This window comes from Pseudophryne corroboree, chromosome 5 (genome assembly GCF_028390025.1).
Source record: "Pseudophryne corroboree isolate aPseCor3 chromosome 5, aPseCor3.hap2, whole genome shotgun sequence".
NCBI classification, from domain to species: Eukaryota; Metazoa; Chordata; class Amphibia; order Anura; family Myobatrachidae; genus Pseudophryne; species Pseudophryne corroboree.
In genome coordinates this window covers 565368789-565388106 of record NC_086448.1, presented here as the reverse complement: position 1 = coordinate 565388106, position 19318 = coordinate 565368789, and the positions used below count along the sequence as shown (strand labels likewise).

The window sequence follows — 19318 nt, the reverse complement described above, 5'->3', positions numbered from 1 at the left end:
TATTGTCTGCCTGAAAAAGTTAAACACTCCTGTGGTGTTTTTTTTTTTTATTCTATAAACGCATTCTGCTGACAGTGTCCAGCAGGCCCGTCATTCATTATATTATATAAATATTTAGCTGCAGTAGTGTTATATTTTTTTTGTTCATCTCTATCATCTTTATCATCTCTATATTAGCAGACGCAGTACGGTAGTCCACGGCTGTAGCTACCTCTGTGTCGTCAGTGCTCGTCCATAATTGTATACCTACCTGTGGTGGGGTTTTTTTTTCTATCTTCTTCATACTAGTAGTTTAGGAGTCTGCTGACAGTGTCCAGCAGGTCCGTCATTATATTATATATACCTGCAGTAGTGATATATATATATTTTTTATATCATTATCATCTCTATACTAGCAGACGCAGTACGGTAGTCCACGGCTGTAGCTACCTCTGTGTCGTCAGTGCTCGTCCATAATTGTATACCTACCTGTGGTGGGGTTTTTTTTTCTATCTTCTTCATACTGGTAGTTTAGGAGTCTGCTGACAGTGTCCAGCAGGTCCGTCATTATATTATATATACCTGCAGTAGTGATATATATATATTTTTTATATCATTATCATCTCTATACTAGCAGACGCAGTACAGTAGTCCACGGCTGTAGCTACCTCTGTGTCTCCAGTGCTCGTCCATAATTGTATACCTACCTGTGGTGGGGTTTTTTTTTCTATCTTCATACTAGTAGTTTAGGAGTCTGCTGACAGTGTCCAGCAGGTCCGTCATTATATTATATATACCTGCAGTAGTGATATATATATATTTTTTATATCATTATCATCTCTATACTAGCAGACGCAGTACGGTAGTCCACGGCTGTGGCTACCTCTGTGTCGTCAGTGCTCGTCCATAATTGTATACCTACCTGTGGTGGGGTTTTTTTTTTCTATCTTCTTCATACTAGTAGTTTAGGAGTCTGCTGACAGTGTCCAGCAGGTCCGTCATTATATTATATATACCTGCAGTAGTGATATATATATATATATATATATTTTTATATCATTATCATCTCTATACTAGCAGACGCAGTACGGTAGTCCACGGCTGTAGCTACCTCTGTGTCGTCAGTGCTCGTCCATAATTGTATACCTACCTGTGGTGGGTTTTTTTTTTCTATCTTCTTCATACTAGTAGTTTAGGAGTCTGCTGACAGTGTCCAGCAGGTCCGTCATTATATTATATATACCTGCAGTAGTAATATATATATATATTTTTTATATCATTATCATCTCTATACTAGCAGACGCAGTACGGTAGTCCACGGCTGTGGCTACCTCTGTGTCGTCAGTGCTCGTCCATAATTGTATACCTACCTGTAGTGGGGTTTTTTTTTCTATCTTCTTAATACTAGTAGTTTAGGAGTCTGCTGACAGTGTCCAGCAGGTCCGTCATTATATTATATATACCTGCAGTAGTGATATATATATATATTTTTTATATCATTATCATCTCTATACTAGCAGACGCAGCACGGTAGTCCACGGCTGTGGCTACCTCTGTGTCGTCAGTGCTCGTCCATAATTGTATACCTACATGTGGTGGGTTTTTTTTTTCTATCTTCTTCATACTAGTAGTTTAGGAGTCTGCTGACAGTGTCCAGCAGGTCCGTCATTATATTATATATACCTGCAGTAGTGATATATATATATTTTTTATATCATTATCATCTCTATACTAGCAGACGCAGTACGGTAGTCCATGGCTGTGGCTACCTCTGTTTCGTCAGTGCTCGTCCATAATTGTATACCTACCTGTGGTGGTTTTTTTTTTCTATCTTCTTCATACTAGTAGTTTAGGAGTCTGCTGACAGTGTCCAGCAGGTCCGTCATTATATTATATATACCTGCAGTAGTGATATATATATATATTTTTTATATCATTATCATCTCTATACTAGCAGACGCAGTACGGTAGTCCACGGCTGTAGCTACCTCTGTGTCGTCAGTGCTCGTCCATAATTGTATACCTCCCTGTGGTGGGGGTTTTTTTTCTATCTTCTTCATACTAGTAGTTTAGGAGTCTGCTGACAGTGTCCAGCAGGTCCGTCATTATATTATATATACCTGCAGTAGTGATATATATATATATTTTTTATATCATTATCATCTCTATACTAGCAGACGCAGTACGGTAGTCCACGGCTGTGGCTACCTCTGTGTCGTCAGTGCTCGTCCATAATTGTATACCTACCTGTAGTGGGGTTTTTTTTTCTATCTTCTTCATACTAGTAGTTTAGGAGTCTGCTGACAGTGTCCAGCAGGTCCGTCATTATATTATATATACCTGCAGTAGTGATATATATATATATATTTTTTATATCATTATCATCTCTATACTAGCAGACGCAGTACGGTAGTCCACGGCTGTAGCTACCTCTGTGTCGTCAGTGCTCGTCCATAATTGTATACCTACCTGTGGTGGGTTTTTTTTTTCTATCTTCTTCATACTAGTAGTTTAGGAGTCTGCTGACAGTGTCCAGCAGGTCCGTCATTATATTATATATACCTGCAGTAGTGATATATATATATATTTTTTATATCATTATCATCTCTATACTAGCAGACGCAGTACGGTAGTCCACGGCTGTGGCTACCTCTGTGTCGTCAGTGCTCGTCCATAATTGTATACCTACCTGTAGTGGGGTTTTTTTTTCTATCTTCTTCATACTAGTAGTTTAGGAGTCTGCTGACAGTGTCCAGCAGGTCCGTCATTATATTATATATACCTGCAGTAGTGATATATATATATATATTTTTTATATCATTATCATCTCTATACTACCAGACGCAGTACGGTAGTCCACGGCTGTAGCTACCTCTGTGTCGTCAGTGCTCGTCCATAATTGTATACCTACCTGTGGTGGGTTTTTTTTTTCTATCTTCTTCATACTAGTAGTTTAGGAGTCTGCTGACAGTGTCCAGCAGGTCCGTCATTATATTATATATACCTGCAGTAGTGATATATTTATATTTTTTATATCATTATCATCTCTATACTAGCAGACGCAGTACGGTAGTCCACGGCTGTGGCTACCTCTGTGTCGTCAGTGCTCGTCCATAATTGTATACCTACCTGTGGTGGGTTTTTTTTTTCTATCTTCTTCATACTAGTAGTTTAGGAGTCTGCTGACAGTGTCCAGCAGGTCCGTCATTATATTATATATACCTGCAGTAGTGATATATTTATATTTTTTATATCATTATCATCTCTATACTAGCAGACGCAGTACGGTAGTCCACGGCTGTGGCTACCTCTGTGTCGTCAGTGCTCGTCCATAATTGTATACCTACCTGTGGTGGGGTTTTTTTTTCTATCTTCTTCATACTAGTAGTTTAGGAGTCTGCTGACAGTGTCCAGCAGGTCCGTCATTATATTATATATACCTGCAGTAGTGATATATATATTTTTTTTATATCATTATCATCTCTATACTAGCAGACGCAGTACGGTAGTCCACGGCTGTGGCTACCTCTGTTTCGTCAGTGCTCGTCCATAATTGTATACCTACCTGTGGTGGGTTTTTTTTTCTATCTTCTTCATACTAGTAGTTTAGGAGTCTGCTGACAGTGTCCAGCAGGTCCGTCATTATATTATATATACCTGCAGTAGTGATATATATATATTTTTTATATCATTATCATCTCTATACTAGCAGACGCAGTACGGTAGTCCACGGCTGTGGCTACCTCTGTGTCGTCAGTGCTCGTCCATAATTGTATACCTACCTGTGGTGGTTTTTTTTTTCTATCTTCTTCATACTAGTAGTTTAGGAGTCTGCTGACAGTGTCCAGCAGGTCCGTCATTATATTATATATACCTGCAGTAGTGATATAGGCTGATATAGGCTGAGGCCCTGGCCTATGTTCATGGCTAGTGGTTCAGCTTCACATGAGGATGGAAGCACTCAGCCTCTCGCTAGAAAAATGAAAAGACTTAAGCTGGCAAAAGCACAGCAAAGAACTGTGCGTTCTTCGAAATCACAAATCCACAAGGAGAGTCCAATTGTGTCGGTTGCGATGCCTGACCTTCCCAACACTGGACGTGAAGAGCATGCGCCTTCCACCATTTGCACGCCCCCTGCAAGTGCTGGAAGAAGCACCCGCAGTCCAGTTCCTGATAGTCAGATTGAAGATGTCAGTGTTGAAGTACACCAGGATGAGGAGGATATGGGTGTTGCTGGCGCTGGGGAGGAAATTGACAAGGAGGATTCTGATGGTGAGGTGGTTTGTTTAAGTCAGGCACCCGGGGAGACACCTGTTGTCCGTGGGAGGAATATGGCCATTGACATGCCTGGTGAAAATACCAAAAAAATCAGCTCTTCGGTGTGGAAGTATTTCAACAGAAATGCGGACAACAGGTGTCAAGCCGTGTGTTGCCTTTGTCAAGCTGTAATAAGTAGGGGTAAGGACGTTAACCACCTCGGAACATCCTCCCTTATACGTCACCTGCAGCGCATTCATCATAAGTCAGTGACAAGTTCAAAAACTTTGGGCGACAGCGGAAGCAGTCCACTGACCAGTAAATCCCTTCCTCTTGTAACCAAGCTCACGCAAACCACCCCACCAACTCCCTCAGTGTCAATTTCCTCCTTCCCCAGGAATGCCAATAGTCCTGCAGGCCATGTCACTGGCAATTCTGACGAGTCCTCTCCTGCCTGGGATTCCTCCGATGCATCCTTGAGTGTAACGCCTACTGCTGCTGGCGCTGCTGTTGTTGCTGCTGGGAGTCGATGGTCATCCCAGAGGGTAAGTCGTAAGACCACTTTTACTACTTCCACCAAGCAATTGACTGTCCAACAGTCCTTTGCGAGGAAGATGAAATATCACAGCAGTCATCCTGCTGCAAAGCGGATAACTGAGGCCTTGGCATCCTGGGCGGTGAGAAACGTGGTTCCGGTATCCATCATTACTGCAGAGCCAACTATAGACTTGATTGAGGTACTGTATCCCCGGTACCAAATACCATCTAGGTTCCATTTCTCTAGGCAGGCGATACCGAAAATGTACACAGACCTCAGAAAAAGACTCACCAGTGTCCTAAAAAATGCAGTTGTACCCAATGTCCACTTAACCACGGACATGTGGACAAGTGGAGCAGGGCAGACTGAGGACTATATGACTGTGACAGCCCACTGGGTAGATGTATTGACTCCCGCCGCAAGAACAGCAGCGGCGGCACCAGTAGCAGCATCTCGCAAACGCCAACTCTTTCCTAGGCAGGCTACGCTTTGTATCACCGCTTTCCTGAATACGCACACAGCTAAAAACCTCTTACGGCAACTGAGGAAGATCATCGCAGAATGGCTTACCCCAATTGGACTCTCCTGTGGATTTGTGGCATCGGACAACGCCAGCAATATTGTGTGTGCATTAAATATGGCAAATTCCAGCACGTCCCTTGTTTTGCACATACCTTGAATTTGGTGGTGCAGAATTATTTAAAAAACGAGAGGGGCATGCAAGAGATGCTGTCGGTGGCCAGAAGAATTGCGGGACACTTTCAGCGTACAGGCACCACGTACAGAAGACTGCAGCAACACCAAAAACGCCTGAACCTGCCCTGCCATCATCTGAAGCAAGAAGTGGTAACGAGGTGGAATTCAACCCTCTATATGCTTCAGAGGTTGGAGGAGCAGCAAAAGGCCATTCAAGCCTATAAAACTGACCACGATATAGGAGGTGGAATGCACCTGTCTCAAGCGCAGTGGAGAATGATTTCAACGTTGTGCAAGGTTCTGCAACCTTTTGAACTTGCCACACGTGAAGTCAGTTCAGACACTGCCAGCCTGAGTCAGGTCATTCCCCTCATCAGGCTTTTGCAGAAGAAGCTGGAGACATTGAAGGAGGAGCTAACACTGAGCGATTCCGCTAGGCATGTGGGACTTGTGGATGGAGCCCTTAATTCGCTTAACAAGGATTCACGAGTGGTCAATCTGTTGAAATCAGAGCACTACATTTTGGCCACCGTGCTCGATCCTAGATTTAAAACCTACGTTGTATCTCTCTTTCCGGCAGACACAAGTCTGCAGGGGTTCAAAGAACTGCTGGTGAGAAAATTGTCAAGTCAAGCGGAACGCGACCTGTCAACATCTCCTCCTTCACATTCTCCCGCAACTGGGGGTGCGAGGAAAAGGCTCAGAATTCCGAGCCCACCCGCTGGCGGTGATGCAGGGCAGTCTGGAGCGACTGCTGATGCTGACATCTGGTCCGGACTGAAGGACCTGACAACGATTACGGACATGTCGTCTACTGTCACTGCATATGATTCTCTCACCATTGAAAGAATGGTGGAGGATTATATGAGTGACCGCATCCAAGTAGGCACGTCAGACAGTCCGTACGTATACTGGCAGGAAAAAGAGGCAATTTGGAGGCCCTTGCACAAACTGGCTTTATTCTACCTAAGTTGCCCTCCCACAAGTGTGTACTCCGAAAGAGTGTTTAGTGCCGCCGCTCACCTTGTCAGCAATCGGCGTACGAGGTTACTTCCAGAAAATGTGGAGAAGATGATGTTCATTAAAATGAATTATAATCAATTCCTCCATGGAGACATTCACCAGCAGCAATTGCCTCCACAAAGTACACAGGGAGCTGTGATGGTGGATTCCAGTGGGGACGAATTGATAATCTGTGAGGAGGGGGATGTACATGGTGATGAATCGGAGGATGATGATGAGGTGGACATCTTGCCTCTGTAGAGCCAGTTTGTGCAAGGAGAGATTAATTGCTTCTTTTTTGGTGGGGGTCCAAACCAACCCGTCATTTCAGTCACAGTCGTGTGGCAGACCCTGTCACTGAAATGATGGGTTGGTTAAAGTGTGCATGTCCTGTTTATACAACATAAGGGTGGGTGGGAGGGCCCAAGGACAATTCCATCTTGCACCTCTTTTTTCTTTCATTTTTCTTTGCGTCATGTGCTGTTTGGGGAGTATTTTTTGGAAGGGCCATCCGGCCTGACACTGCAGTGCCACTCCTACATGGGCCAGGTGTTTGTGTCGGCCACTAGGGTCGCTTAGCTTACTCACACAGCTACCTCATTGCGCCTCTTTTTTTCTTTGCGTCATGTGCTGCTTGGGGAGTGTTTTTTGGAAGGGCCATCCTGCGTGACACTGCAGTGCCACTCCTAGATGGGCCAGGTGTTTGTGTCGACCACTAGGGTCGCTGAGCTTAGTCACACAGCTACCTCATTGCGCCTCTTTTTTTCTTTGCGTCATGTGCTGTTTGGGGAGTGTTTTTTGGAAGGGCCATCCTGCGTGACACTGCAGTGCCACTCCTAGATGGGCCAGGTGTTTGTGTCGGCCACTTGGGTCGCTGAGCTTAGTCATCCAGCGACCTCGGTGCAAATTTTAGGACTAAAAATAATATTGTGAGGTGTGAGGTGTTCAGAATAGACTGAAAATGAGTGGAAATTATGGTTATTGAGGTTAATAATACTTTGGGATCAAAATGACCCCCAAATTCTATGATTTAAGCTGTTTTTTTGGGTTTTTTGAAAAAAACACCCGAATCCAAAACACACCCGAATCCGACAAAAAAATTTCTGTGAGGTTTTGCCAAAACGCGTTCGAACCCAAAACACGGCCACGGAACCGAACCCAAAACCAAAACACAAAACCCGAAAAATTTCCGGTGCACATCTCTAGTTAATGCACATTTGTGCTTTGTTAATAAATAACTTCCACTACTTGACTAAATACATAATTTTCAGCACAATATTTTGTCATATCAGAATAATCTTGAAATGTGTGTGATCGCAGCAGAATTGGGTGTGCTACAGTATGTGGCAGTGCTTTGATCATGCCAAATCCAATGGACATTTCAACTCTGGGCATCAGAGCAGCTACCTCAAGTAATAACCCTTGCAGAAATAGCGCATACACTACCCACGCGTCTTTTGCTAATAGCATATGACTAATCAAGCCAGTGGCAGGATAACAAATTATTCACTTTGTTTCACTACATATTTATCAGCTGTCTGTAGCGTAGTACAGCAATGCAATGATATGCTGTACCAACTATACCTAAAATGAAACATGACACCTTTCAGCAAATTCCTGTGACCTTCTCTGTCTGACCAATTTTCATCACCCTCACAGTTTCACCTGAGATTTCAGATTCAGAATTGGTAGATAATGCTTAAATCTGACATCTGTGACATTCTTCGCTCTGGCTGCAGTTCTTTAGCTTGAAGTATACTAGCAAGGAAGTTGACATTTTGAGGACGATTAATTTCTGAAATAAAGATGAGAAGACAACATAATACATTCACTAAGTCAAAATTAGTATTTGCATAAAAAATGCATACAGCTTTATAAATAACTTGGCTATCTGCAAACAACCAGAGTCCTGACAGAGTAGGCCACCAGTCCGGATCCGGCACCATGGGGTAGATGTATGGAGCAGTGAAAAGAGAGGAGAAGTGGGACAGTGGAGAATTTGACCAAGGCAACCAATCAGCTTTGGGGTAACATTTATCATTCCATAAAATTATATGTAACAGCTGATTGGTTGCAATAGGCAACGTCTCAACTGGTTCACTTATCCACTGTTTTCACTTCTTCATACATCTCCCCAGTGGCGGATCCAGGGGGGGGGGGGGGGGGGGCACCCAGGCACGTGCCCCCCCCCTGTCATTTAGAAGGAAGATTTATTTTTAACTTAACGAGGAGAAGCTTGTTAAGCTCCTTACACTGTCCGAGTGACAGTGTGAACCTGGCTGCTGCTGCTGGTGGCTGCCTGTAGGGGGAGCTGCAGCGGAAGCGCAGCTCCTCTCAGGCAGTTCAAGGGGCCATGATACAGAGCTACGTGAGGCAGTGGCTGATGTCTTCGGAGCCCATTGTAGTTTGTGAGTAGTATAAGGTGAGGAGGGGGTTCTGTTTACTGTTAATGAGTGTGTGTATTGCTATGTAAATGTATAGTGTGTGTGTGTGTAACTATGTATATATGCTGTATGCATGTGTACTGTGTGTGCATGTATACTGTGTGTGTATGTATGTACAGTATGCTGTGTGCATGTATTGTGTGTGTGTGTGTGTGTGTGTGTGTGTGTGTGTGTGTGTGTGTGTGTGTATGTGTATGCTGTGTGCATATATACTGTGTATATGTATGTACAGTGTGTGTATGTATAGTATGCTGTGTGCATGTATACTATGTATGTGCATGCATACTATGTATGTATGTTTGCATGTATACCGTGTTAGTATGTATGTATACTGTGTGCATGTATACTGTATGTGTGTGTATGATGTGTGCATGTAAACTATGTATGCTGTGTACAGTATGTGTGTGTATGTCTATGTACAGATATTCTGTGTGTGTGTGTGTGTGTGTATATGTATGTATATATATATATATATATATATATATATATATATATATATATATATATATACACACACACACACACACACCTTGTGCAGTGTGCTGGCTGCTCAATTACAAACACACACACGTACGGAAACCCCCCCCCCCCCCCCCATGAAAATCCTGCGTTTGCCACTGATACCATACAGTAACAGGGTGCATAGTCAGCTAAGTTAGCGTGCATTGCCTCCGTGTCCCTTACAGCAGCGCCAGTCCCGGCTCCCGGCAATGTCGCACATCTGCTGTAATTAGGATGCGACACTGCCACAGCCTGACAGGGGAGCCGGGAGAAGAAAGCAGGCTTTGCTGCTGTGAGGTGGGTGGACGTCAGGGGACAGGTAGATGCTGAAAACAGGACGGGGGACAGAGGGCATAGGCGTCGGAACGGGGGTGGGGGTGGGGGGGGGGGCAGCTTGACCCCCCCCCCCAAACATGATGCATTGCTCCTTTCTGTACTAGCCGGCTGTCTCTCAATTGGTGATGTATTACTGGGAGGAGGCATGGCTGTGGGCCACGCCTTCTCCCAGTAATGCATCACCATTGAGCAGACAGCTGGGTATTACAGAAGAGGGGACACCGCACCCTGCTTTGGATGCCGCCCACGGGGATACAGAGGTAAGCGCCCCCCGCACTGAAGGAGAGCGACCAGCACCACAGCGGAAGCGGAGGGGAGGGAGGGAGGGGGGGGGGTGTTTGAAGGAGATAAGATCGGCACCACAGCAGGGGCGCCAGAATGAAATTCAAACTTGCCCCCCCAGCGTGAAATCATTCTGATGCCCCTGACAGAGGGCACTATATTAAAAACACACTGGCAGGAGCTGAGGGGTATATAACAAAAAACAGAAAAGGAGGAGCACTATAAGAAAAAACAAAAGCAGGTGGACCACTCCAACAAAAATGGGGACTATAAAAAAATAATTACAGAAAGGGACGCTGTAACTAAAAACACACGTGCCCTGTCCCCGCACACTTGCCCTGTCCCCTACCAGGCCTGTCCCCGCACACTCACCCTGTCCTCTCCCAGGCCTGTCCCTGCTCACTCACCGTCCCCGCACTCTCATCCTGTCACCCACTGCCCTAGTACTCCATGCCCCCAGCGTGATGAAAACGAGGGCGTGACGCATGGGTATGGCATTCTCTGTGAGGCCAAACCCCTTGTTACAATGCCACACTCTTTTCACAGGAGCACATGTGCCGAACCCCCCCCCCCCCTTCCTTCCCCTATTGTGGTGCCCCCCCTGTCATTTTGTTCTGGATCCGCCCCTGCATCTCCCCTTAATTACTTTGTTGTGCACTCATCTGTGATGATGCAAACCACATCATCACACACCCAGCACTTGAGCCTCAGACCTCTCCTCCATCATCTCAAATAGAAAAAGTATACAAGAATGAGTTTAGATGAGTTTTACAGGTTTTTTATTTTTGTCTTTTTTTTTTTTTTTTTAAGGGGTGTTTTTTTATGATGTGCTTTGCATTTTCTGTATAATCTATAGGTAGTTTCCTGTTTAAATTCAAATCACAATTGATAAAATCAACATTGTTGAGTACCTGAGAAAAAATATCCTAATGTAACAGCATTGCTAATCTCTATCTGGTGGTGCTACCCTAGAGTTTGTGTAGATATGATTAGGGAGGCCAATCCCGGGACCGGGATCGGCGGGATCCCGGGATTTGGGCCCAGAAATGCCGGGATTTGAATCCTGGGATTGGTGCCTCCAATCCCGGTATTCACGGGATAAGAGTGTGCATGCGCAGTTTTGCCGGACAGCGCTGAGCACTATTGCACAGCGCTGCCCGGCTGTCAGCGAAGTAGTTACAGCAGCTATGGACACACACACACTGACCGCGCTGGCGGCATTTCAAATGTAGCGCCGGCTGCCAGCCAATCAGAGCTGGCAGACCGGCAGCCAATCAGGGAAGCGGCAGCAGCCATGGCTCCTGATTGGCTGCCAGTTCTGACTGGTTGGCGGCCAGCGCTACATTTGAAATGCGGCCAGCGCGGTCAGTGTATGCGTGTGTCCATGGCTGCTGCCCATGGCCCACTTCCTCACTGCTCCAGACATCCTCCCTCTCTGCTCCAGACATCCTCCCTGCTCGCTACACCCACCAGCACCTTCCCTTCCTGTTCCTTACATGCTCCCTACGCACCCACCCTCCCGCTGCTCCCTACACCCACCCTCCCTTCCTGTTCCTTACATGCTCCCTACACCCACTCTTCCGCTGCTCCCTACACCCACCCTCCCTTCCTGCTCCTTACATGCTCTCTACACCCACCCTCCCTTCCTGTTCCTTACATGCTCCCTACACCCACTCTTCCGCTGCTCCCTACACCCACCCTCCCTTCCTGCTCCTTACATGCTCTCTACACCCACCCTCCCTTCCTGTTCCTTACATGCTCCCTACACCCACTCTTCCGCTGCTCCCTACACCCACCCTCCCTTCCTGCTCCTTACATGCTCCCTACACCCACCCTCCCTTGCTCCCTACATCCACACTCCCTTGCTGCCCTCCATATATACTCTCCCTGCTCCCTACACTGATCCCTACTGCAATCCCAGGATCCTGGGAATCCCGGGATTGAGCATTTTTCAATCCCGAATCCCGGGATTGAAAAAAATGCCCCGGGATTGGCCTCCCTAGATATGATACAAGGAAGAAAATAATTTTTTGTAAGGGCAATCTTAAAAAATCAAATATAAATTTTACTTTTAATGGCATCAAAATAAAATAGAAACAAATACCCCTGGAGCACTATAATGAAACTATTTTTACAAAACAATATGTTATTGTTTCAAGTATCAGTTAATTTATAAAAAAAATAACAAATATACTTGTTATTCATGCAAAAATATTAAAACTATTTATTTTTAGCCCAAGACTTGTTTTACTAATCTGAGACAGGCATCTTTTCTCCTCTTTGAGTCTATAGTGTAGTGGGTTCCCATCCTGTGCACACTAGGGTTCCCCTTGCCCGATGTGCGTTTTGCCTTTCTTGGCTTGCTGCACAGTCGCACTACACTCTTGTTTCTTGTACTCTCATCGGGTGGATCGCCACAAACTCAGAAACAACAGTAAACATCCAGCCAAAACAGATGCAGACCTTTCTATTATCCTCAGGTCTATGTGCAATTGGCATACTCTCATTTACCATTCACTGCTATACAGCACAAGGTAAAAAGCAGATATTTAACTTATTTGTTCTCAGTCTTTTCATGCTATACTTTAATCATCATATTAGTGAATACAAGTGGTTGCATACTGTACATATGTATCCTTCTATTATACTCAGGGAACAATGTGATCCAGAGCTCTCATTTGCTGTCCAATGTCACCTGGCAAACAGCAATAAGTAAAAACTGGACACTCGTGACCGGAGTCTTTTCCATCTTATCTTCTATTTTGATTTGATTCAGAGTTGATTATAGATGTGCTAAAAAAAAGTGCATCTACAATCAATTACTCTGACATATGCAAGGAGACGCCCAGCACAAGGCAAGTCCACCCCACATGCCGGATCCAGTCCTAATTCCCCCCCCCCTCCCCCCGCAGACATGGGAGAGCATCGCACGGCAGTAATGCTTTCGCATGTTTACAGTAGCCCTCTGTCTGTGCAGCCTACCTGTGAAGGCATACGGCTACTCGCCATGTTTCAGGTCGCAGCGGCTGCATGTGACATCATGCAGCCACCACGGCCCGCCCCGCAAATGGTTCAGACACGCCTGCGTCATCTGGACCGCGCCCCTGCAATGCCCCCTACAACCCCACGACCACATTATTGAGATGCCGTTGCATCTCACTGTGTGCGCATGCGCAGTGCAGCTGCTGTGCGTACGCACACTTTAGCCTGCGCCCTCTACCGTAGCAGCATTCAGGTCTGAATCAGCCCCTAAAATACAACCTCTAGCCACTTTAGAACCATCAATGACATACATTTTTCAGGTTTTTTATTTTTTTTAATTGTTATTTTACATTGCCCTGGGTGTACCTAGAAGCGTGCTTCTCTGCCAGAGTACAAGGTGACACAAATTTATAGGATGAGAGCTAGAAAAATATTGCTATCCATTTACATTGTGGAAATGGCTGTGTCCCAATTCATACACCACAGAATATCTCAAAATTTGCACCCTCTCCATCCCTTTGTCTTTATTCAATAATCTCACTCTGCTAAATGAAAATCTTACTGCACTGCTCTGAAAAACAGGGCTTACATAGTAACATAGTTTGTGAGGTTGAAAAAAGATAATTTGTCTATCGAGTTCAACCTGTTATTTATCTCCTACACAGTAATATTTTAAGACGAACTTTAACTGTGGTGAATTTTAGCCGTTATGTCTATTCCTTTTTTTTTATTACTATAGTGCATGATTTACACACCATAATCCTGTATATCCTTATCCATTAGGAATTTATCTAGCCCATTCTTAAAAGCAATGACCGAGTCCGAAATTAATACCCTATCAGGCAGGGAATTCCAAATATGTATTGTCCTTACTGTGAAGAAAAGTTTTCTGTCTCTGTGTGCGAAATCTCCTCTCCTCTAACCTAAGCGGGTGTCCACATGTCCTTTGTGTTGATTTTACCAAAACCAAACCCCCTACTAGCTCTGTGTTGTCCCCTTATATATTTGTAAATGTTAATCACGTCCCCTCTTAATCTCCTTTTTTCCAGTGTAAACATGCCTAGCCTAGCAAACCTTTCCTCGTATTCAAGCGTCTCCATCCCCTTAATTAATTTGGTCGCCCATCTCTGAACCTTTTCTAGTTTGAGGATATGCTTTTTGTAGTATGGTGCCCATAATTGTGCACAGTCTACGAGATGTGGCCTCACTAGTGATTTATATAATAGGAGTATAACACTCTCATCCCTTGCATCAATTCCCCACTTTATGCATGCTAATACCTTGTTTGCCTTATTTGCTGCATTCCTACTTTGGGTACTACTGCTAAGTTTGTTATCTATGTGAACACCTAAATCTTTTTCCAGTACATTCCAGTACAGAATCCCCTAGTTTTTCCCTATTTAGTATGTAGGTCGTATTTCTGTTCTTGCTACCAAAGTGTATTACCTTACATTTGTCTATACTCATATTGAACCTCATTCTCCATTTTGCTTCCCATGTTTCCAATTTAAATAAGTTGTTCTGAAGAGACTCAGCATCCTCCTCTGAATTTATAACCTTACACAGTTTGGTATCGTCTGCATAAAAATTGACACCTTGCTCTCTAGACCTACTTCTAGATCATTTATGAAAATGTTGAACAATAGTGGTCCAAGTACAGACAAGCACACCACTTAGTACTTCAGTCCATTTAGAAAAAGTTCCATTTACCACCACTCGCTGCTCCCTATTATCTAACCAATTTTTAACCCAAGCGCATATTGAGCTTCCTAGCCCCAGTTCTCTTAATTTATAGATAAGTCTCATGTGAGGTACAGTATCGAAAACTTTAGCAAAGTCTAAAAAGATTACATCCATCTCTTTACACTGGTCTAGGTTTCCACTAACTGGTTCATAAAAGCCTATTAAGTTAGTTTGACATGATATATCCTTCACAAATCCATGCTGGTTCCTATTAATAACCTTATTTACTTCAAGGAACTCCTGTATTCTATCCCTTAAAATACCTTCCAACACTTTCCCCATTATAGATGTAAGACTTACTGGGTTATAACTACCTGGTTCAGATTTACTTTTTTCAAATATCGGCACTACTTCAGCTAAACACCAGTCTTTGGAGACCATGCCTGATGTAAATGACTTTATGGGGTACATGTAGGGGGACATTTACTAAAGTGAGGTTAGTAAAATTTCTTTACTAAAGGCAAAACCACACATTAGACATTGCTGTCTCCCCTTTAAGAATACAAAACATTACATTTATCAAACTTCTTACCAAACTGCAGAAATCCCACTGTAGAAAATAGATAGTTGTCAGTGGAAAGACAACGCATACTGCATCAGATATCTCGCCTGTCTGTTAAAAAATAATCACATTTAGAATTAGAAAAAAAGTTCTGTTCTGTACTTATTCTGTGCCTCTCAGAATCAGTCATGGTCCTTTGGGTGGTCCCAAAAAAATAAATATGCCCCCCACATCTGTTGATGCTATAAATCTAAAGGTTTCCCCACTAGTAGATAAAAGTACAATAGCTTATACGTTAAAAAATAAAATAAATAAATAAATAACGTTGCAAATACCTCAGCTATTGTACCACATAATATCTTCTGTAGTACAGCGTCTCTAACCGATACTGATCTAGACCCTTTTTCTATTGTTATGTAATCCATATGTTTGGTAAACCCAGCTACATATTACACAGCCAATCAGAAGCAGTCACTAATCTCTTATAAATGGCATTAGAGATACAGGGGCAGATGTATTAAGCCTGGAGAATTGATAAATATACTAATGGGGGCACCATTAGCTATCCATCTACTGATAAGAGCACGGTTATATATTTATTTAGTAATGGGGCAATATGGTTTAATTTATATTATATTAAACTTTTTAACAGCATTTACTATTGTCCTTGTACCTATGCCTTCCATTTAGTTTTACTACACAGTTGGCACTAATCCGCATGCGATTTATGGCTTTATAAGCCAGTGATGTGTGGCGGGTTCTAAGCCAAATAAGATGTTTCAAAAAGTACCAAGATGTATGTGGAGTTTTAAAATAAACTTATTGAATGTAAAATATGCTGATTTATGACTGTAATGACATAATAATATCAATGTTTATTTGTGGTATTTGGGTCTTCAATATAATTCTATATACTGTACTAACTGTCTGCTTTTCATTTTTAGGGAGAATGTTCCCAGAAGTGCTACAATATGTTTGTATTAGAGACTGTTTGTGTAGCTTGGTTTTCCTTGGAGTTCATCCTGCGATTTATCCAAGCTGAAAGCAAGTGTGTATTCTTAAGGACGCCACTGAACATAATTGACATGATGGCCATCTTGCCTTACTACATTACTTTAATAGTGGATTCCCTTTCGGGAGAAAAGACTGGAGGAACAGGAAATAAATATCTGGAGAAAGTGGGCCTGGTCCTTCGTGTACTCCGGGCTTTGAGAATCTTGTATGTCATGAGGTTAGCAAGACATTCTCTAGGACTCCAGACGCTGGGCCTCACAGTCAGAAGGTGCACCAGAGAATTTGGACTCCTCTTGCTGTTTTTGTGTGTTGCCATGGCCCTGTTTTCTCCTCTTGTTTATCTGGCAGAAAATGAACTTGGTGCCAAGCAGGAATTTACCAGTATCCCAGGGAGTTACTGGTGGGCAGTCATTTCCATGACAACAGTAGGCTATGGTGACATGGTTCCTCGAAGCATTCCAGGACAAGTGGTGGCACTCAGCAGTATACTGAGTGGAATTTTGCTAATGGCATTTCCTGTCACCTCCATATTTCACACGTTTTCACGTTCTTATACTGAGCTAAAGGAACAACAACAAAGAGCCAGTAGGCAGCTACATAGACTAGAAGAGAGAGATCAGTGCACGGATGTTGACTAGAACAGTTCTAAATCAGTTCAGAAGCTGATGGGCCATGAGCTATACAGTATCAGTGATGAAGTGAGCTAGGATGTTTGGGTTTGGTGTTAAATACAACTGTACAACAACTTTAAACACAATTTAATAATTAGAAGTCTGTTTTGGGATTTTGTGTTGTTTAAAAGTTGGGTATGAAATATTTTTGAACTTGTTAACTAAACCATATACTTGGTTGTATGCTGGTGAAATACAACACAAAAAATGTAAATTTTTATGTTCTGAATTTTCAATATAGAGGTGTATTCAATAGCTGTCGGACGCTGCCGTTTTGTCGGAAAGACGGCAGCTTCCAACAGATTTCAAACGGAAGGAGTTCCGACCTATTCAATATGGGCTGTTTCTTTCTGACAAATCGGGAATTCCTGACTTGTCGGAAAACACGTGGATCGGCGGAATAGCCACCGATCCGCGTGCTTCTGTCGGAAATAGGACCAAATCCGACAGGTTTTGGCCCCATTTCCGACAATCTCAATCTGATTTTAAAAAAAGTCGGATTGAGGTGAGGAGATGGGGGAGCAGTGCGGCGGGCTATGGGGAGAGGTGCGGCAGGCTATGGGGAGCGGGGCGGCGGGCTAGGTGCAGCAGGGCATGCAGGTACCTGACTGGCATCCCCCCTGCAGCGCTCCCCAGCCGCAACTGGGATACACGGCTGTGATCTCACACACAGGGAGCTGCTGACAGCAGCTGTACGGACGCTGGCCAAATCCGACAGTCGGATTAAGCTCAAATCCGACAGTCGGATTTGGCCACTCTATTGAATAGGGCTTGTCGGATCCATTACAACAAATGCATGTCGGAATAGATCCGACTCTTATTGAATATACCCCAAAGGGGTATATTTAATAGCTGTCAGAAGCTGCTGTCTTGTTGGAAAGATGGCAGCTTCCGACAGATTTCGGTTGGAAGGGGTTCCGACCTATTCAATATGGGCTGTTTATTTCCGACAAGTCGGGAATTCCCGACTTGTTGGAAAACACGTGGATCGGTGGAATATCGCTTCTGTCGGAAACAGGGCCAAATCCGACAGGTTTTGGTCCCGTTTCAGACAATCTCAATCCGACTTTTTTTAAAGGTGAGGAGACGGGGGAGCGGTGCGGTGGGCTATGGGGAGCGGGCAGCAGGCTAGGGGCAGCAGGGCATGCAGGTACCTGACGGGCGTCCCCTTGCAGCGCTCCCCGGCCGGCACTGGGATACACACAGGGAGCTACTGACAGCAGCTGCACGGACGCCGGCCAAATCCAACAATCGGATTAGTCAATCCGACAATCGACAGTCGGATTTGGCCACTCTATTGAATAGGGCTTGTCAGATCCATTCCGACTTGTATTGAATATACCCCATAGTCTTCATGACTCATGGACAGAGTTTAAAACATTTGTGGAAAATTATAGAAACTGAATTATCTTTTGTGTACTTTTAAAATGAAATCCTTTAATAATTTTTTTTTTTTTTTTTTTGAAGACAAAGAAGAAGAAAGCTTTAATGGGAATTAAACATGTATGTGTTTAGATAAATATATTTGTATGCGAGAATTCTGTAAATGAGTTTATATTTTCACATGCTCCAGACATTTTCTTCCTGTACTAAAGGAAATTCAGTCTCCAGCTTAGCAAAATTCAGAAAAGGTTTATAATCTCCTTTCTGAAATGTTTTTCTGTTTTAAATAAAGGGATACTCTACTATTATATGAAATTGGAGATAATTCTGAAGAAGAGAATGAGAGAATGTGTATGAGAGGGGGGAAGAGAAAGAGGGCGGGATGTACTAAAGGGAAAATGTGATAAACATCCCCCGTTTTCGGGGTTTTTATCGCATTTTCGTATATACAAACACCCGACCGCCGCATTTTTGATGCACAGGGTACCCTATAGAAGCCTATGGGCTTCTAATCGCCGGCCGCCTCCGCCGCCCCCCGTTGCAGACGCCCCCCCACCCCCCTCCCCCAGGAGCCTGGTCCCAGAAGATAATCTCCTCCTCCCCCTAGCAACGCAGCCAGAGGTCCTTCCGGCTGCAGGGGGAGGAGGAGGCGCCGGGGACAGCCTGCTGCCTGGTTCTCGGCAGAGGAGCAGGTGAAGAGCCCGGGGAGGTGACGGAGACCCCCCCGCACACCACCTCACAGGTATCGCGGGGGGGCCTCCATCACCGCATTGCGATATTGATCGCATATACTAGTACATATGCGATCAACATCGCTGCGATGGGTGGCGAGGGTGGTGATGTATGTTAATACATCCCGCCGAGAGAGAGAGAGAGAGAGAGAGAGAGAGAGTTGTATCAAGCCTTGAAGTGGGATGTATCAATACTAAAAATGCAGTCAAACCTCTGAAAACTGCTGTATTATGAAATGGCCTGCATTCTTAATATG

General features: G+C 44.1%; 1 protein-coding gene across 2 annotated transcripts in view; it reads left to right on the top strand.

Annotated features, from left to right (window-relative positions):
• The window catches only part of KCNG2 (potassium voltage-gated channel modifier subfamily G member 2), a 477945-nt gene extending 459103 nt beyond the window's left edge, over positions 1-18842 (top strand). For both annotated transcript variants that reach the window (XM_063923300.1, XM_063923301.1), the window contains exon 3: positions 16207-18842. In XM_063923300.1, coding sequence (XP_063779370.1) covers positions 16207-16914 — 708 coding nt within the window. In that variant the 3' untranslated portion in view covers positions 16915-18842. The remainder of the gene's footprint in view (positions 1-16206) is intronic.
• Positions 18843-19318: the final 476 nt, after the last annotated feature.